Here is a 20,529-nt window from a genome sequence, read left to right as displayed (position 1 = left end):
TCCCCTGCGTTGCCCATGTGATACTCTTTGTCCCTGGCCCTCCCCCTCTCCAATTCTTAAGATTCTGGACAAATTCTTTTGATTTTATGCAAGCCTTAAACCAAAGCCTGAGATGAGAATGCTTCCCATGTGTTTCAAAGGCCCAGGACTTGGATATTGCAGAGATGGCCACTTAGTGTGGCCCCTATTGTGCCCTGCTGGACCTAGGCCTCCCCTCCCCCCACCCTCTCGGAAGGGAAAGCCGCTGTGATGAGGTCATCCTTCTAAGAAGCATTTATTGTATGCTAGGCCTTGGGCTCCGTGTTTCACGAGCACAATTTCATTAAATCTTTACAGCAACCCTGTGGGGGAGGGGATGCCAGTATCATTTCTATTTACAGATGAGGACACTGAGCTTCAGAAAGGTTGAGGGACTTGCTCAAAGTCACAGAGCTGGTAAGTGGGAAAGCCAGGCAGAATTCAAGCCTCAAAATGTCCGGTGCCAGAGCCTGTATGCTTAACTGTTTTATGACGCGGGTGCACAGAGCTTTCCATGTGCTTCCTTCCGTGCTCCCAGCCTACCTCCCCAGCACGATTTCTGAGCAAACCCAGGAGCAGGCAGGGTCTGACAACCTGACCTTGAGAAATCAGCCACACTAGAACATTACCTTCTGCCTTTGCCTCCCTCCTGGCCTGAAGCTCATGCTTGCTATTCCGTTTATTCCTCACTCTGTTGTAGATCCCGTGTAGACAGAGTAAGTGCATTTAAACTCCCCTGTCTTGACATGGTACTGCTGCATGGAAGGCATAGAGGGGCAGGGAGCCAGAGTGATATTGTTAGCGTCTCAATCTCAGCTTCCCCACTTACCAGTAAGAAATCTTGAGTAAGATGCTTAACTTCTCCATGCCGCCACTCCCCAACTGTCAAATGAGGATAATAAACATCTCCTGCACAGAGTTTCTGTGCAGAGCAAAAAGTTTGTGTATGAAGCTAACCGAGTTAGGGCAGGTGAGGAGGGGCACAGCCAGGCTGCCGATTCCCTGGGTTGCAGCCCGACCTCCTTCAGTGCTGGGCATGTAGTCCAATGCCTCCGGGTCATTTTGACCTGCTGGCCTCCCCTGCTTTGCAAGGCTCCTCTACCTCCATCTTGGGCTTGCAGGTGCCCACCAGGCCCCAGACTTGGCAAGCTGATTGTCAGAGGATGAGTTCCTCGAGCAGTCCTACCCAAATGAAGCACTATCTCCTCCTGTGGTCTTGCCCGGCTCCAGGGTGAACTGGCTGGGGTAGGGAATGGACTGTTTATGGAGTTTTTACCCGCCAGCCCCTGATTTTTCTGCCTCACAGCATGGGTGCAAAGTTCGCTGTTAGAAACCTCAATTCACGAGGAGGACACTGAGCCTTGGAGAGGTTTGCCCAAGTGCCGGGTTGCTGGACGCTTCAGGGCTCAGATTTCACGTCACGCTTTTAGGGGGTGGTGGGCAGGAGTTTGGGAGATCACAGTGCAAAGGTTGCAAAGCGGTCTGCAAAGATCTGGAAGCCGTGTGTTCACCAGGAATTTGAAGCTGACCTGACACCTAGTGGCCACTAGCAGGAATTACTCCAACTTCAGGAAGGTTCCCAGACTGTTATGGGCAGGTTTTGGCTTGGTCATTCTTCACTTACTTGGGGTTGGTAGCATCGAGGGATGGCCTGAAGGGTCGGGGGCAAGGGGGGTGGATTTTAGCTTTCTTATATCTCCACAATTTCCCCGAAGCTACCCAAACAAAAAACAACATTTGATCCGAAAATTGCTGCCTCAGGTGTTTATGCAAGAGATGGATTAAAAGCATCTCCAGAAAACTTTGCTGTTTTTATTGATACATAACATAGTCCACAAGTTTTGATACTCCCTGGCTTCATAATCCTCAGGATGCTACCCAGACACCAGCAGCTACCGGATAGGAGACTTTGTGGGGAAATTTATAGATTATAATAAACTTAAAAGACATGGCTCCTGATTTTAAGGGGACTCGATTTATTTGTGGTGTCAGAGCAAAGACATCACAAGCACGAGAGATGTGAGTTTCAGCCCACAAACCCCTTATTGCATTTCTTTATTTTCTTTTATGATCCTAAGTTTGACTCTGAGCCCCTATATCACCCAACTAATGGGAATTCAACCTCAGGCTAAGACCTTGAATAAGGAGCGGAAAGGGGAAAATGCACTGCAGGGAGGGGACATAAATTATTTCAAGTAATGATTCTGCCACACGTGCAGAGGTGTCTCGGTCTCTTCACCCCTGGCAAAGGCAAGGGAAACCCAAAGGCAGTGACTGGGTTCCTAGATGCTGTTCCGTCACTCATCACACTTCAGCACACATCAGGGCTCTAAAGTGTCGGTTCCTGGTTACTCCCAGACTTTCCCAGTTTTCCACCACTTGCCCCAAACAATTGCCAAGTGAATGTGTTAGTTCATTCCATAGGTCTTTATTGAGCATCTTCTATGTGTCAGGCACCGTGCGGTGGTACAGAGATGCACGATTCAGTTCCTGCCCTTGTTCATCCACAAAGACTACTGGCAAGGTTAATGAGAACCCTTTAAGGTACCTGTCCCCGCACCTGCTCTGCGCACACTGTCCTTGCCTATCCCTGCTCTTATGCTCAGCAATTCATGTCTCATTAGCTCCCAAGGAATTTTAAAAAGAAATGTAGAACAGTAGATTCCCAGGACAGATTGGGAAGCCTTCATCTCAGCTGTCCTACTTTTTTCAGATGGAAGCATAAGGCTCCGAGGTGGGGTGGCGAGGTAGTGCTGGGCTGTGACTACATGCCGGGTCTCTCTGTCTCCCATCCTGGGCTCTCTCCACTTGACCCCTCAGCATTTGCTTCTAAAGGACCTCCGTCCTTGTTCCTGAGCATCTGTTCCCTCTGCCGCTGCCTCTCCCGCGCCTCAGAAATCTCTCTCCCTGATACAGTTTGTATTTACTAGGATGACTGCCTTTGTGCACTGATCTTCCTCCAACTGCTCTTTTCCTGCTGCCTAGCAACCCCGTTGCAATTCCCAATTTGTCTTCGCCCCTCCTACCAGGGCCACCAAGGATGCGCCCCCTGCTGGTCGCTAAAACCAGAGGGTGCTGCTCCAGCTGGTGGGGGGGAGGATGGGGGGGGGGGGGCACTCCACCAGCAGCCCAGAGGCGTGGGAACCCGGCCAGACTTTATTGGCTCACTCACAGTCCGGCCTTGGTGTTTGCCTATGGAGGTTTCAGAACAGATCTTCGCCTCCTCCATGCCACCAGTCGACTTGCCAGGACCTCTCTGTCGTGGGGGACTTCTTTCCAGACCAGACTTGTTGCTACTACGGCTTCACCTTTTTTAGGAAACTGGTTTGAAAGGTAAGGGGACAACGCTGAGTGCCAATGCCCTCTGACTGAAGGAGGTGTTTAGGCAGACTCAAATCCAAGTAGGACCATTTGTAAACCCATCGCGGCAGAGGGTTGAAGGTGGGTAAGTTTTGGTGTCGGCTCAGGGAGGGGGTGGAAGATTGAAGGGATTGGCAAGGGTTTAGCAGTCGATTGAAATTTAGAATGTGCACACCCTTTGGCCCAGTGATTGCCCTGGATCCGCTCCACCGAGCCCCTGTCACAGAAACGTGTGCGTAAACACTATCTACAAACGGATGCCGGTCACAGTATTATTTGTGGTAGCAAAACAATGGAAATAATTTAAACGTCCATAACAGTGAGATTAAATAAGGAGACTTCTGTGCTATGAAATAGCACGCAGCAGTTAAAAAAGACTGAGATGGATCTAAATGTACAAACATGGAAAGATTGCCAAGACATACGGGAAGGCAAAGCATATTCAGAGAACGTGAGACACGATTCTATTTATGATAAATAAGAAATTGTGTGTTTGTGAGTGTGAGGGTAAAATAATATATAATAAAACATATGTGTACACCGAGCCTACCACATGCCAGGTAACGCTCTAAATGCTGTCTAGATTAATGGGCGCCATTAATCCATTCACTCCTCAAAAACTCCAATGCCATGGGTACTATTATTAGCTCCATAGTACAGATGAGGAAATTGAAGCCCAAGGAGATTGGGTGACACGCACAGGAGTGGAGCTGGGCTTGGAACTCAGTGGTCTGGCCTCAGAGCCCATGTTTTAAACCACCATACTACACACATTCACGTGTGCACTCACACATGCACACTTGACTGTAAGATACGGGAAAGGCATGGAAATGTGCACTGAGATTGTTCACGGGAGGCAGTGTGTACTGTGGAGAAGAGATAAAAGAGAACCTTCACTTTCTTCTTGCTATACTTCTGTGGACTGAGAATTTTTACAAGTAAATATATTTGCAACAAAAGTGAAAATAAAAACTTCATTCGACAATAAAAATGACCACTCTGCTCTTCAATCAGAATAGAGCTGAGGGACAATTTGAGGTGCCTGCGAGGGACCCCCCCCCACACCTAGTTCCCAAGATGCAGGGCCCCAGGCTCCAGTGTTGCCTCTTGATGGCCACTTGACCTCATCTGCAACGCTGAAGGGTTTGCTGGACCGGGACCTGGTCTCTTGGCCTCTGCCTGGGCCACTTCCCACCAGCTTCCCAAGGAACAAGAAGATTGTCCCCTTTAGGGAGGGGGGGTGGGGAGGTCTCAGGACAGAGATGCAGCGTGGGGGACGTGCAAGCCTGAGCCATCTTCAGAAAGGGCCCCCTTGCTGGGTGACATGTGCCAGCCTCTTGCGCACATTGTCCCTACTCGATCCTTACAACCCCTCTCGGGTGCTGTGGTTATACCCCATTCTAAAGACGTGGAGACTCAGAGCCCTGTGCAGAGCTGTCCCCTCACTGGAAGCAAGGCGTGCAGATGGGTCAGGCTGCCCTTCCTGTCTTTGCCCTGGCCTCTCCCCACGGGAAGTGCAGAGCAGGGCACAGAACAGAGGTACGGGGTGGGGAGGCTTGTGGGGCAGGACCAGAGGGGGGGGGGTCCCTCTGATAGAGCTCCCTAAGGGCATCACAAGTAGAGGTGCAGGACCAGATGGGAGCCCAACCCTCAGGCCCAGTGGGGTACTGTGGCCTTGGAGAGGAGGTCTAGCACAGTGGAGCAGCTTCTGGAGCCCCATGGACCTGGGTTCAAGGCCACAGCTGCCCCTGTCTGTCTTCGAGCACTGAGATTCCATGCTTCCCTTCTCTAAAGCTCAGTTTCATCCTTCACTGAGTACAGGTGACGACAGTGCCAGGCACCTGGGCCACATATGGGGGACGACAGCGCCAGGCGCCTGCGCAGGTTTGGGGCTCTGCAGAGTACTTGGCCCGAGGTAGCGGCTCACAGGTGTTCTTACAGTTCTTACTGTTATACAGGCCCTTCCCTGTCTCTTTGAGGAACTGAGCCTCAGCCCCAACGGCATCAGCCCCTGGGCCACAGCAGAGCTGAGTGGCCCCAATGCACACGAGGCTCACGCTTCTGTACTTGGTTCTTGCCTGAGTGATCCTCCTGTTTGGGCTACCCGGGTACCAGGCACACACCTCTCACCATGCCAGGGCCTGACCACGTGCTCTGCTGTGTCACCTTTCTTTGGCTGTGACACTGCATCCCCAGAACCTGGCCCCACAGCCAACAGCACACAGTTGAGGCTGAAGCTCTGCTTGGAGGGTGAATCGGAAGTTGAGGAGGTGGGCAGACAGTGGGGCCTTGGAGCCCAGGGAGGGCGTGGCCCCTGCTCCAGGGGACACTGTACCTGATCGAATGCAGATGGGGTGGCCCCTGGAGCTCAGGTCCACCTCCCTGGGCACCTTATAGAGAACTGGGGGCTTGTCTGGGGCGGAAGCAGGCTGAGATGGCCGCTGGGCCTAGACTGACCTGAAGTTCACCATGCCTGCCTTCCCATCCAGCTTCTTGATCAGCTCCCTGACTTGGTACCGGTTTATAGGGACCTTGTCCTGCTGAGGAAGTGGATGGAACATGCGAAGTCAATGGGGCCCCCTGCCTACCCCTCCCCAGGCCTACACACACACACACACACACACACACACACACACACACTGGCTATTGTCACTAGGGTTCTGCACACCTGTATCATAGCTTTCCGGAAGTCACCCACAGACATCGTCATTGTTCCCTTAGGGTTCAAGTTCTTGAAGAAGTCTATGACCGTGATTTGGTGCTGGTCCGCGTAGCTCTGAGAGAAGCCAGAGACACCAGAAGCAAACACTTGACTTTGTAACATCTATTAACATCCCACCCCATCCCCACCCCCAACCTCCTTCAGCCAAAGGGGGGCCTAGGCTCCCAGACCTGGCATGAGGGGGGAGGTGTAAGAAGGGAGACTCTAAAGCTTGAGTTTCCCATGTGTTAGCGGTCACCTAAGATCAAGAGCCTTGCACAGACTGAGGCATTGATGGTTCTGCGGGTTCGCCCCGTCTCCAGGAGCTCCCCACCACTGAGCAGGATCTCTGAGCGGCTCCAAACAGGGAAGGATTAGAGTCTATGCTGTTATTTCCATCCATTCATCTATCTATCTATCTATCTATCTATCTATCTATCTATCTATCTATCTATCCTCTATCACTTATCTATAATCTATTACCTATCTATCCATCCATCCATTGTCTGTCTATTGTACATGCTGTTTTATAAAATACACTATACTAATACATGTGAACATCTTTTCAATATCATTAAAACATTCTTTTGGGGTCCTTTTAAAGTATCTTTTTGTTTCTCTTCCCCTCCAACTCTCAAAAAGTTACCAAGGCCCAGCTGTATAATAGATATTGCTGTGGACATCCTGCTCATGGAGGAGTCCCTTAGGGACCAGTCCTTGGTCCCCTGTTCTTTTCTCCCCACACTTCCTACTCTGGGGTGCACTGCCTCTCCTCCTGGGGTGACTCTACTTCTGCATCCTCAACAGCTGCTTGCAAGGCTATGCCGTTACCCACTGGCACCTCAGTCCAACACATCCAAGGTGAACCTCTGTCAGCTCGATCCCGCCAACAGTAGTAAGTGCTGTGGCAGACGCCACGGGTGGGCCCTCGACATGCCTGCCGTTCCTCCACAGCACACGTCTCTATAATGCAGGCGCTACAGAGCTAAAAATCCACATTCCCCAAATCCCCTTTCAGCTAGGGGTCAGAATGGGCAAGGCTTGTGTGAGAAGTCTGACTTGTGGAGAGCAGGCCATGGGCGGCTGTGGAGGTGGTCCTGATTCAGTGGGTGATTCCCCACTGGGCAGCCTCCTGATTACAGCAGAAGCAGCAGCCATCCTGGGAGCTCATGTGAGGTGTCTGCGGAGCCATTTCTGGAACCTAAACCAAGACTCTGTTTCTTCAGCCCCTCCAATGTTTCTGTGGTCTGTCTCCAGTAATATATCCCTCTTTGCTTAACCTAGCTAGAGTGAATTGTGTGGTCAGCAGAAAGAGCTTTGATCAGTAGGAGCATTTGATCAGTAGGTGCTAGTGGTAAGACCCAATGTAGCTCCTGGCCTGGAGGAGTTCAGGAGTTACTCCTGACTAGGGAATCTGGGAGGGTTGCCCAAGGAAGTGAACTAGAATAGAGACCTAGAGAAAGAGTAGGAATGAGCACGACACTGAGGACATGTGGAAGGCTGTTCCAGGCAGAGGAACCTGCATGTGCACAGGCCTGGAGCTGAGTGAGAGCTGGTGAAGAGAAACGGGGAGGGGGGTGGAATCTAGTGGGGGTGAATTTCCAAGAACCAGGGGGGAGGGGCAGGAGGAGAGGGTGGGGCTACAGAGGACCTCCCTGTGGCTGGCAGTGTCACCACCTTTATTTTAGTCCCTTGGGCTTGACCTTTTGGAGTTACCTTTGGCTCTCTCGTATCATCACAGGCCTCCGTTCTCCCAGCACTCTCACACACACACACGCACACTCACACTCGCACACATGCATCATGTGTCCAACCATTCACCAAATCCCGGAGGTGCTCCATAGGGGGCCTCCTACACCTGACCCTCCACTTCCATGGCCACCCTCAGGCAAGGCACCATTCTAGAACACTAGATAGCACACCCAGAATGCTACCATAGTGCCCTCATTAGCATTCTTGCTCTCATATTTGCCCCCTTCAGCTTATTTCCCTTCCCATTGCCTGAAAGGCTATTATTATTCCCTGATCGTGCTGGATTCACCTTCCCCACCACTCAGCAACGGCGGCTGACTCCCTGCTCCCTGTGGAATCCACCCCCAGCACTGAGCCTAGAACCTGAGGACCACCACATCCAGCCCCAGCCTCCCTGTGCAGCCTTGACCTCCAGGCTTTGCAGGAGCCTGGAACCACATGGCTCTGTTCCCATCTCCCAAGTGCACCGTGTGCTCCCTGCTCTGCTCCTCTGCTGGTGGGGACCGTCGCCCCAGAACTCTCTCCCTGGCCCTGTCACACACTTGAATCCTTTCTGCTCTTCAAGACCCTTCCCCAGGACGTGTCCCTTTCTGTTTGCAAACAGTGGCCTCTAATCTGGATTCAGATGATATTTGTTGCCTTGGTCACTCATTTATTATTCATCATATGATGCTTTCTATGAGAAGTTACCGCATTTCTCCCATCTCCCCAACCAGATTGTCACCCGTCCCGAGGGAAAGGACTATATTTTACGTCACATATCCAGTTTGGTTTCTAATCTGAGATTCCTATGGGATCCCTAGAGATGTCTATGCTGTGTTCAGCAGGTGTAGGGCCCTTGCTTTGCATCCAAGAACTCCATTCCTATTCCCTGCAGCATCCTGCTCCCCTTGCAAAACAGGTGTCCCCTTAGGTCCATCTGATGTCATCTTACTTGTAAAGGTACTTGATACCCCCCCTTGCCTTCTAGAACTTTCCATACAACAATAGTTGTTGGGGCGCCTGGGTGGCTCAGTCGGTTAAGCGTCCGACTTCGGCTCAGGTCATGATCTCACAGTTTGTGGGTCTGAGCCCCATGTTGGGCTCTGTGCTGACAGCTCAGAGCCTGGAGCCTGCTTCAGATTCTGTGCGTCTCTCTCTCTGACCTTCCCCTGCTCACACTGTGTGTGTGTGTTTGTCTCTCTCTCAGAAATAAATTAAAAAATTAAAAATAAAACCAGTAATTGTCATGCAGAGCTCTTCTGTTTCATCCTGGAAACTGAGGCACAGAGCCGACCGACCAAGGGGCAGGAAGCAGCCCCAGCGGCACACGTCCCCTAGAACCTACATTGTATGGTATCACCCCAGGAGCAACCGGTCTGCATCCAGCAGCCTTGTCAACTCTGCCTCCAGTGAGAGCCAGGAGTGGGAATACCAGCCTGGCCTGGGTGCTACGCTGTGAGGTGGTCAGAGCAGAGGGGCTCCCTGGAAGCTCTAGAATTGTCTGGTTTTTCATTTCCATGCTTCCTGTGATCTAAGATGAGAGCCAGGGCCAGGTCACCACTAGGTATAAAGGATCTGAGGGTCCCTCTTTAGCTGAAGCCACCAAAGCTGTTCTCACCACAGGGGTGTCTTGGCATCCTTACTGGCTCTTGGAAAGAGCCGACAAAGGGGCACCTGGGTGGCTCAGTCAGTTAAGCGTCCGACTTCGACTCAGGTCATGATCTCACAGTTTGTGGGTTCGAGCCCTGCATCAAGCTCTGTGCTGACAGCTAGGTAAGAGCCTGGAGCCTGCTTCAGATTCTGTATCGCCCTCTCTCTCTGACCCTCTCCTGTTCATGCTCTCTCTCTCTCACACACACAAATAAAAATAAAAACATTAAAAAAAAAAAAAAGAGCCAGCGTTTGTTGGATCCTTATTACTGGCCAGACATGGTTCTAAGCACTTCTTGTGTGTTGTAGAATTGGATCTTCCCAGCAGCCTTCCCGGGGTGAGTCCTATGGTCATGCTAACTTCCCAGGTGAAGAGACTAGGGCACAGAGAGCACAGTGACTTGCCTTTGGTCGTAAGTTAGCAGGCGAGGAGCCTGGCTGGTAGAAACCTTCCTGTTCCGAGCCCCTCCCTCTTCACCCATTCCCGGGTCCTCTCTTCCTCTGGGAGTCGGGAAGCGCTGCTGAGGGCACCCAACAGCCTCAGGGAATATTCCATGTCTGAGACATTCCTTGTCAGAGGGGACTGTGCAGACGCTTCGGGGGAGGGGAGACTCTGGTCCCTGGGGTCTCTGAGAGGAAAGGAAGGGCTCACCTGGATCAGTTTCATGGGGTTTGTCCACAAGAGGGCCATTTTCTTGGCAGAGAAGCCTTGCACTGCCTTGTACATCACATCCAGCTGGGGGTGGATGGCACACACCCCATCCAATATTTTTATGAACTGCTCAGACACCAGCACATTCTGAGGCGGGGAGAGAGGGGACCCAACATGAGGAAGGTGTTGCCGTCGTTGTACCCCCACCCCCACCCCCTGCAGATCAGCAACCCCATCCAAGCCAAAGGCAGAGGTTTGTTGTTGTTTTTTTTGTTTTTGTTTTTGTTTTTGTTTTTTTTTGGTCTTCTCCGGCTTATTCTGCAGTGCTGCTTCTAGACTGGGAGAGTTCATCTTTCCTAGGGCTTGCGATTTGATTGTAAGGTTTGCACATGATTGTGATCAGATGTACTAGTCGAGTGCCGGCAGCCTGTCACACATGGTCAGCTCAGCTCTGGGCTCAGACGGCGAGCATGGGCGTCTGCGTGTGACAGATGAGAGATGGCTACGGGATGAGGAGACTGGTCCTGGGGCATATGTCCTAAAACGTCCATTTCTACACCAGTGTCGGTGTTTGGAGCAGGTCCCCTGCTCCAAGGGATCCCTCACTCCAACACCACTGTCCTGGCTCAACACCCCTTGGGAACCTCCCATGTGGAAGTGCCCTCAGAGCTGGGCTACAGGTCACAGGAGAAGACACGTTCTGTGAAGCAGTGTTTGGCCAAACCTGGCCTTCCCTGCTTTCATCAGCCGGCTTCATTCCTCAGATGTGGTTCTGAGCATCTTTTGCCACCTCAAATAATTCCCTTGAGCTAAAGGGCTGAAGGCTTATCCCATTCTGCTTTGTAGATATTCTAGAGAAAGCTCTAGAAGCATGTACAGTGAAGGAATTCCAACCCTGTTTAGAGTTACATCAGGAGAGATGATAAAAGAGAAGGAAAAGTCTAAGTCAGGCCCGTCTGTCCTGAATCAGGCTGGTAAAATGGCAGTGTGACCCCAGCCCATGGGTTCGTATGCCATTTGGGACCTAAACAGCACCACTTCTTATGTTCCCTCAGATACCAAGGCTGTGCCTGATCTGACTCCATGCCTTCCACCCTGCCCTGGGGGTGGGGGGAAGGAGGGAGAGCAAATGTCAACAAAATGTGGACCTGTAACCGAGACCCAGAGGCAGGGAGGGGTGGGGGCTAAGGCAGAATCAGGGGGACAAAGTCAGAGCTGTAGGATGGGGGTGGAGAGAGGGCCCCTAAGGAGAAAGATCCATGAGCCCAAGAAGGAGCCTGGGGCAGGGAGCAAGGGGCGAGGGAACAAACTGGAAAGACAAGCAGGTATGTTTTTCTAATGTTTTGTAATCTGTGGCAAATCTAAGTCCAAATTTTACTTTTTATTGAAGTTCCAAGGAGCTTGGGTTTAAAATTTCAAACTATCGTTACTGATAGAATCGCAAGGCATTAAAATCTTGGCAAAACATCAGATTTGTGTGGCATTAGAGTAACATCACAGAACTTTAAGTCTGTACTGGAGTAGGAGCCAGAAACCTGGGGTTTACTCTTGGTTGTGTTTCTCACTTGCTATGTGTTCCTGGGCAAGTGATCTAATCTCTCTGTTTCAGTTGCCTCCTATGTAAAATGGGGAAGTGTGGAAAAGCTTTTGTTACGGGTTGAACTGTGTTCCCATCAAAAAGATGTTGGAGTCCTAATCCCTGGGTATCTGTGAATGTGACCTTATCCAGAAATAGGGTCTGTTCAGATGGTCAAGATGAGGTCATTAGGGTGGGCCCTAATCCAATATGACTCTGTCCTTCTACAAAGGGGCATTTGAATGCGGAGAGAGACATGCACCTGAGAGAGTGCCATCTGAAGCAGAAATCAGGTGTCAGAAATCATGATGATGCTCTTAAAAAGCCAGGAAACACCACAGATCACCAGAAAAGCACCAGGAGCTGCGAGGAACACAGAACGCATTCTTCCTCACCATCCTCTGAAGGGACCAGCTCTGCCACCACCTTGATCTTGAGTGTTAGTTTACAGGAGGGCGAGACAATACCTTTATATTGTTTGAACAGCTCTAGGTCATGAATGCACTCCACCTACCTCCCAGAGTAGGATCAAATGAGCCGGAACCTATAAAAATCACTTTTGGGGGGAAACAGTAGAAAATCATGGGCGGGTCTAGGATATTGTTATTATCAGCTATCATCTCTCTGAAGATTCAAGCAAGAATACCTGGCCAGGCGAAGTCACCCCCTGGGGCCTTCCTCCTCCATCAAGGAGTCTTAACCTTAGATTCTACTCAGTCAGCCAAGCCATGAAATAAAAATACAAGTTTGTACATGTTTTAGTACTCAGATTCTAAAAATTCTGTGATTCTGGGGGTGCCTGGGTGGCTCAGTCAGTTAAGCATCCAACTCTGGCTGAAATCATGATCTTATGGTTCATGAGTTCGAGTCCCACACTGGGCTCTGCACTTTCAGTGCAAAGCTTGCCTGGAATTCTCTCTCCTCCTCCTCTCTCTGCCCCTCCCCCACTCACATGTGCTCACACATGCTCTTTAAATCAATCAATCAATCACAAAAAATGAAAAGTTCTATGATTCTGGAACCATTCTGGGACCCAGAGCTGTCCATCACCAAAGGTGGGAGTGAATAAATTCTGTTCTGGGGGCTTCTCACCTTTGTTTCTGGTGTTTCTGCTCTTAGACCCACTCGGGATCTGGTCAATGATTTCACACAATAACGTTATCAACTAATGGTTACTCCTACAAGAGAAGGCCAAGTCATACTCCAGAAGGAGTGACCTTTGCATGGAGAATTTGTGTGGGGGCCCACAAGGGACAGAGCTGTTGGCACTTGCCAACACAGTGTGGCCGTGGTACCTGGCATGCTCCCTGGTGCAAGCAACCACAATCTAATCACTTACAGAAATGTCAATCTCCTCCATCTTGGATTTGGTGTTCTTCTTAATGGACAGGATAAGGATCGTAGCCCCATCCATACTCACAGGGTTCAGGAAAAGCTGTGGGAGGAATAGCGAGACAGAAGGAAGATAAGCTGGGTATAGAAGAGCCTGGCTCAGAGAGTGGCTTCTGTTTCTTCCCATCAAATTGTAATCTCCTATATTCCACCCAGACTCCTCTGTAGGCACCTGTCTCTCTGTTTGTCCAGTCATCCATCCACCTGTCCATCTCACTGCTCAGCCAAACAGCCAGCCAGCTAACAAACATTTATTGGAGGCCTGTCATGTGCTGGCTACTGGGTTGAGAGGGGGACACAGGCAAACAAGCACATGGCATCAGACATGCGGTGAGGGCAGGGACAGAGGTACGCACTGGTACTGCAGGAGCAAAGAAAGGGGCATCCGGTACAGTGGAGGGGACACTGGAGCTAAGCCTTGGAGGACGAATAGGGGTTATTCTGGTCTGAAAAAGCAGGGGTAGGACCAGAGGAGGGAATGAGATGCACCAAAGAAGGCAAAGGGGAGGCAAGTGAGAAGGTGCAGAGGTGTCTGGGCAATAGCAAACATTTCATGAGCAGGAGCAGCAAGAACGAGGCCACAGAACCGGGATGGGCCAGATCACAGGGACCATGTGGGCTTAGCAAAGCACTCAGGGCATTGTCCCAACGGGGCTGGGAGCCACTGAAGCTTGGTGCAGTGGTTAACAAGGGACATGGAGCCCAGCTGCTCTGCTTACTAGCTCTCTGGCCTGGGGTTAATTGTCTGGCCACTGGGTACCTATCACTTAGGGCTGTTCTGAGGATCCAATAAACCAATTCAAGCAAAGTATTCAAAAGAGTGTTTGGTACAGAGTAGGCAGCAAATGAATGTTAGTTAACATTATGAAGGCTTTCTGCTGGGTGGTTTCTTGACGGGACAGCCAAAACGTTGAGCATCTACCATGTGTCAGGTGTCTCCCAGGCTCTGATGGACTCCAGAGGGAAAACACAGACATTGTAGGGCTTAGCTTCTGGAATCCTTTGCTTGACTCATTTCCCTGGGGAAATCCTTATTTTTCCAAGAGTAGGGAAAGGAGAGAGGTGTCTGATGTGTTTAAATCTTTTTCTGGGGGGCGCCAGCCTGGCTCAGGCAGTAGAGCATGTGACTCTTGATCTTGGGGTTGTGAGTTCGAGCCCCATATTAGGTATGGAGCCTACTTAAAGCATCAAAATAAATAAATAAATGAAACTTTGTTCTTTCCTTTTAAACATTAAAAAAAATTTAAATATATTTAAACATGGGATGATGCGTTTAAACATTTAAACAATGACACATGGTCATTATGGGAAACATTCAAAAAGAGGTGGAAAAAAAATGTTAAACACCACCAGTGCACCGCCAATTAGAGAAAACCCCTGTTGCCATTTTGTTGAGGCAGACTTTCAATCTTGGGAGATTCAGACTCTCTGAACTTTCCCTGGCTTCACTGCTCCACGGAGGCTGAATCCCTGACCGACTGCCTCAGTCTCTCTTCTCTGAGTTACTCTTCCTCCCACTCTGGCCAGGCCTCACTCCCAACTCTCGCTGTCACTAGATGGTCACCATGTTCCTCCAATGCTGGGAATCTGACTTCCTCTTTGCAGCTCTAAGATCCTGTCCTCTCGATGACAGCTCATTGTCGCTAATTTCTAACTCCTGTCCTTCTCCACCAGCACCCCCACATCTTTGGTCCTCCTGAGTCATCCCCATATCTTGGGTCCCCCTGAATTGCCCCCACATCTTGAGGAATTTGGAGTTGCGGCAGGAAGCCTGGCAAGGCTGGCTTCCTTGTCTCTCTCGAGCTGCATGACCTGAGCAAGTCACATAGGCTCAGCGGTCTCATCTGACGGGCGGAACTAGGGGAGCCCACGGTGGAGGGTCGGGCTGTGAGCAAGCAGCAAACCACCTGATCTGCGCCTGGCTCACGGCAGGAGCCCCAGAAAGGGGAGCTGGTAATGGAAGTCCTCATCTTTCTTCCATTTTGCAATTGTCCAGGAGCTTCTATGTTATATATTAGCATCTATAGGCCAATCAATTTAAAATGAAAGAGGGATCCACTCATTCATTTAGTTGACATTCATCGGGCATCTACTATATGCCCGGCACTAAGCTAGGCACGAGGGGCACGATAATGGGCAGAACCACAGTCTTTGCTCTCAGGAAGCTCTCACACCAGTGGAGGTGACGGTCAATGAGTCGCTGAAATGAGAGCAGAAGGAGGACTCTGGCGAGTCTGTGTGAAAGGATGAGCTGAGGTCTGAGGGTCCGTGAGGTGCGGTGCTGGAGCTGCAAGCCGAGGTGGGGCAGGGACTCGGGTATGTGCAGGAGAGGCCGGGTAACATGCTGCAGGTGAGGCTGAGGCCACAGGGAGAGCCAAGCCCTGGGAGGGGGAGATGAAAGAAGCCCCCAAGGCATGGCTGGACAGCACGGGAGAGCATGAGGTAAACTGAGTCTGGAGAAGCACACTGGGATGAGAGAACTGGATTTGAACACAGGAGGCCATGGTGGGGGGTCTAAGCTGGCAGGGACTAGATGGAAGGTGGGGGTGGAAGTCAGACTTATGCTCAAAACACACACTCTGGCTTCAGTGTGAAGCGAAGTTTGGAGGAGACCCAGGTGGGAGGAAGGAAGACCGGTTAGGAGATGACAACATGTGCCTGGGGACAGCAGAGGGTGACATTAGGTTTATAAGAGAGAGACAGTCAAGAACCTTGCACAGGTGAAACACAAGGTGAATTTTCCCAATGATTCTCTCCAGCAATATGCAACCCATCACCTCCCCCCCGCAAATACACACATACACACACATGGATGCGTGGACACACAAGGACACAGGGATACACACTGATACACACACAGATGCACACACATGCACAAACACAAGGATGCATAGACACACACACATAGATGCACACACACAGATGCACACACATGGACACGTGGATGCATACACACAGATGCATGGGTACACACACATACATGGATTCGGGCGCACAAGCATGGATACACGGGTGCCACAGAAACATGGACGCACACAGATGCATGGGCACACACACATATACATGGATGCAGGCGCACAAGCGTGGACACATGGGTGCCATGGAAACATGGACGCACACAGATGCATGGGTATGCACACATGCACACAGACACACACACACAGTGGCCCATCCCCAGCTTAAGCAAAGACTTAACCTTCAGAACTTTGAGGCATTCGTTGAACTCCAGTCCTTTGCTGATTTTGGCAACTCCTTCATTGCTGATGTCATTGCTGCTGACGTCTAGGAAGACCAGGGAGTGGTTGAGTCTGAGGACCTCCCCTAGGGCCGTAGCCCCCTCGTTCCCAAAGCCGTTCATAGACAGATCCAGTTTCTGCAGGGTTACATTCGCCTCCAGGGAGGAGAGAGAACAGCACCAACGTCAAGGTTGCACGTGACTCACCCAGCCCAGAGGCCTTGGTTTCTCTCCCCTGCTGCCATCCAGACTGGGTGCTCAGTGGTCCCCAGGAGGGAGAGTTCACTCAGACCCCTCCCAGGGGAGGGAGTCGGAGTCTGGTCACTCCTTACCCCCTAATTAAACTGCCCCCTTGAAGTATCCCCAAAGATGACAGCAAGGCCCCAGAAAGGTGAATTTGCTGAAGTAGGATTTATACTAAAGACAAAGGCACGTCCAGGAATCGGGGAGGGATGCTAACAACGTGAAAGCACTTGATGAGGGCTCAGTGTGCACTCATTAATGGGGTCGTGAGGAAGAGGTTCAAGATGGCGGGACGTGAGGCCCTGGTCATCCTCACTGGGCTTGGGACACCACTGCCAGAGAGAGCCTTACCCGGAGACCATTGCACAAGGCCACAGTTCCCCGTACGTGGAAGTGATTCCAGCTCAGATCCAGTGACTGGAGCCCTATATTGAGGGCTAGAGGAGGAAGGGAGTCATCTTAGCACCCCCAAAATCCCAGAGAACCCCCTCTCAGAGTTGACAGATAGCCATGACACTGGGGAATAAGGACTGCTCAATACTCATTCAAAGTAAAACGCTGGGGCAGTAACTTTTCCATTATTCATTTAAACACAAAATTGCAAGATGATTCCCAATATTGGCAGTAATGTAGTAAAATAACCATACTCATATATCGCAGGTGGGAAGCACATTGCTCCAGTCTGTTTGGCAAATGTGAGGTGGTCACAGATATTTTGCTACTAATTGAATGTGTGTACCCCCTCACACAGCAATATCATCTCTGAGGCTCTTCCTAAGGAGACAGCGCAGGATAGAGGAGTTATGTGCTGGTAGGTGTTTATCATGGCATCACTTATAAAAGCAACATTCATGATTCACAGGGAAGGGTAAAGTATAGAATAAACATCTATTTGGTGGAATATAATGCAATCATTAAACTAGGTAGAGACAGCATGGAGAACAGGGGTTGTATTTAGGTAGGGAGGTTGGGATGGGCAGGGCACAGGACATCACGTGATGTGTTTTTCCTGGAGAACTTCGGAAGCAGAAGTGGCTCCAGAGAGCTTTAGGGACACTATCAGTGGTAAGTGCTAAAGCATCAGGTGTGTCCAGAAGCTGGTTAGCATAGAAGTTGCACTTTTTAACTTCAAAATATTTTTGCTTATGTGCTACGTAGGGTTGGGGAAAACATCCTGTTGAAACACATTACCATGGTTAATTTTATTGGGGGAGGGTGGATATGCTGAGGGCACTACTGGAAAGAGGCTGAAGCAATCCTGAAACTTTACTGGGTGGGAGGCATGGCCCTCAGCCCTCAGGCCCAGGAAAATGCCTTACTCTACTTCTCCATGGTCAGTGCACTGTGTACTGATTGTGGGTGTCTCCTGAGTCAACCACCAGGACCTACTTTGCGTGAAGTGAGCGACTCCTTATCTTCTTTTGAGAACAAACTTTCTCCCACCTTCATCCTCTCTCCCATTCTCTCTCTCTCTCTCTTTTAAATGTTTATTTATTCTTGAGAGAGAGACGGAGTGTGAACTGAGGAGGGGAAGAGAGACAGGGAGACATAGAATCCAAAGTAGGCTCTAGGCTCTGAATTGTCAGCACAGATCCCGACGTGGGGCTTGAACTCAAGAACCGTGGGATCATGACCTGAGCCGAAGTTGGACACTTAACCGATTGAACCACCCAGGTGCCCCTCCCTCATTCTCTTTACTCCTACTTCCTCTTCTCTGCCACTCCCCTCACATGAGTTATGCCTTGCACACCCCATTGCTTCTTCTTTTTTTAATTTTAATGTTTTATTTATTTCTGAGAGCGAGACAGCGTGAGCAGGGGAGGGTCAGAGAGAGAGGGAGACACAGAATCTGAAACAGGCTCCAGGCTCTGAGCTAGCTGTCAGTACAGAGCCCTACGCGGGGCTCGAACCCACAAACCGCGAGATCATGACCTGAGCCGAAGTTAGACGCTTAACCGACTGAGCCACCCAGGCGCCTCTAATTATTATTATTATTTTTTGACAGAGAGAGAGAGACAGAGCACAAGTAGGGGAGGGGCAGAGAGAGAGGGAGACACAGAATCCGAAACAGGATTCAGGCTCTGAGCTAGCTGTCAGCACAGAACCTGGTGCAGGGCTTGAACCCACGAACTGTGAGATCATGACCTGAACTGAAGTCGGATGCTTAACTGCTGAGCCACTTAGGCGCCCCCCACCCCATCTCTTCAATGGTCACAGAATTTACATTTTAATTTTGTTCTCACCCCTTACTAGTTGTGTGACCTTGAGCAGGCTACTTACTCTTCCCTTGCTTCTGTTTTATCTGCACCAATGGAGGTGGTAACCCATCAGAGCTGTAGGAATTGATGTTGAATGCCTGGTATGATGCCTACCCACTGGTAGTCACGAATAACTGATAGCTTTAATAATAATAAATGAAGCTCATACATAGTATGATGATAACCCTATTAAACAGAATATAATCTGTCTCACTTTAATGTTGTTTGTTTTTAATTTCTGAGAGAGAGAGACAGCATGAGCAGGGGAGGGTCAGAGAGAGAGGGAGACAGAATCTGAAGCAGGCATCCAGGCTCTGAGCTGGCTGTCAGCACAGAGCCCAATGCGATGCTCGAACCCACCACTGTGAGATCACGACCAGAGCTGAAGTTGGATGCTTAACCGACTGAGCCAACCAGGCACCCCAATCTGTCTCACTTTAAAGCTGTTTTAGCTGATCTTGTGGTTTGTGAGTTGGAGCCCATCAGGCTCTGTGTGGACAGTGCAGGGAGCCTGCTTCAGACCCTCTGTCGACCCCTCCCCAGCTTGCCCGTGCACACTAGCGCGTTTTCTCTCAAAAACAAATAAATACTAGGAAAAAAGTTATTTTAAAAATTAGGTTTTTTTTTTTTTTTTTTAAGATTTTATTTGTAAGTATTCGCTAGCCACAACCTGGGGATTGAATTTACAACCCCAAGATCAAGAATCGCAGGCTCCACCAACTGAGCCAGCCGGGCATCCCTAAAATGTAGTTTTAGAGAACTTGAAAATCAGTTTTCAGATGGACTCAAATTGCCCCACATTGCCTGCACCCTTGTCCCTTCCCTCAAAACTGCCTACTGGGGCCCTCTCCGGGGGAAGGTGCTGCTCGCACAGCACTGAGGGGGCGGCAGTGGTGAGATGGGAGAGCTCCGCCCTCCCTGGAGGACAGCCCGCCCTGCTGGCCTACACGCCCCGCCTCCTCGCTATATTATTGCTGTCCCCTGAGGCCGCTTCTGCCCATTCGTTCAGGTGGCCGCTGCCCCAGCTTTTCCAAGGACTCTGCTCCTGCAACCATCCCCTCTTCCTTCCCCCAATCGCACATCTTCCCTTCCTATCAGCGTCTTCCATCCTTAGGAAACTTCCTGCCCTCAAATCCCCCATCTTTCTGCCCCAGCCTCCTCTCAGCCAGGCTTCTGCAGGGGGCCCACGATGCCTTTTAATTTTATAACAAATCTGCCATGAACCTCCTCATACGTATCTCTCTGTGTACGTGTGCGAGCTTCTCCGAGACTGTATCATAGAGTATATACTATATTCGATATCATAGAATACATTTTCAATTTTACTCGATACTGTCAAACTAATCTCCAAAGTGCCTTTACCTAGCAGCTTCAGAAAGTTCTTATTTCTCGCTTGTGTTCACTCCACTGGATATTCTCTCACTTGGAATTTCTGCAGTTTCGGTAGACAACAAGGGAAATCTTTTTGTTTGTTCTGCATTTCTCTGATTACTGACGAGCTTAGGAATTTGGCTTTCTTTTTTTCCACTGTCCATAGGCCTTGACCATTGTTTTATTGGGGCTCATGGATCTGTAGGATCTTTTATCAATATTCTGAACAGAAATCTTTTATATTATACAAATACTGAAAGTATCTACTCTCTGTTGCTTATCTTTTAACATTGCCCCATAACATTTTTTATCATAAATGAGTTTTAAACTTGTTGTTGT

The 20,529-nt window shown here is 50.1% G+C and overlaps 1 protein-coding gene across 7 annotated transcripts in view; it reads right to left on the bottom strand.

The window, feature by feature from the left end:
- Positions 1-1,783: 1,783 nt before the first annotated feature.
- LRRC74A (leucine rich repeat containing 74A) overlaps positions 1,784-20,529 on the bottom strand; it is a 45,312-nt gene continuing 26,566 nt past the window's right edge. For 2 of the 7 annotated variants that reach the window (XM_039232350.1, XM_039232346.1), the window contains exons 8-14: positions 16,913-16,998; positions 16,280-16,474; positions 13,031-13,126; positions 10,116-10,262; positions 6,047-6,154; positions 5,836-5,918; positions 3,154-3,339 (exon numbers count right to left, since the gene is read on the bottom strand). In XM_039232350.1, coding sequence (XP_039088281.1) covers positions 3,315-3,339; positions 5,836-5,918; positions 6,047-6,154; positions 10,116-10,262; positions 13,031-13,126; positions 16,280-16,474; positions 16,913-16,998 — 740 coding nt within the window. In that variant the 3' untranslated portion in view covers positions 3,154-3,314. Of the gene's footprint in view, positions 1,911-3,153; positions 3,340-4,018; positions 4,245-5,835; positions 5,919-6,046; positions 6,155-10,115; positions 10,263-13,030; positions 13,127-16,279; positions 16,475-16,912; positions 16,999-20,529 lie in introns of those variants that run through there. The other 5 variants (XM_039232352.1, XM_039232347.1, XM_039232349.1 and 2 more) reach the window with 5 other exon arrangements.

The sequence above is a fragment of the Hyaena hyaena genome, unplaced genomic scaffold, assembly GCF_003009895.1.
Source record: "Hyaena hyaena isolate Hyena2069 unplaced genomic scaffold, ASM300989v1 scaffold_65, whole genome shotgun sequence".
Classification (NCBI taxonomy): Eukaryota; Metazoa; Chordata; class Mammalia; order Carnivora; family Hyaenidae; genus Hyaena; species Hyaena hyaena.
The sequence above is the reverse complement of the archived record's forward strand: the minus strand, read 5'-3'. Positions and strand labels throughout refer to the sequence as shown.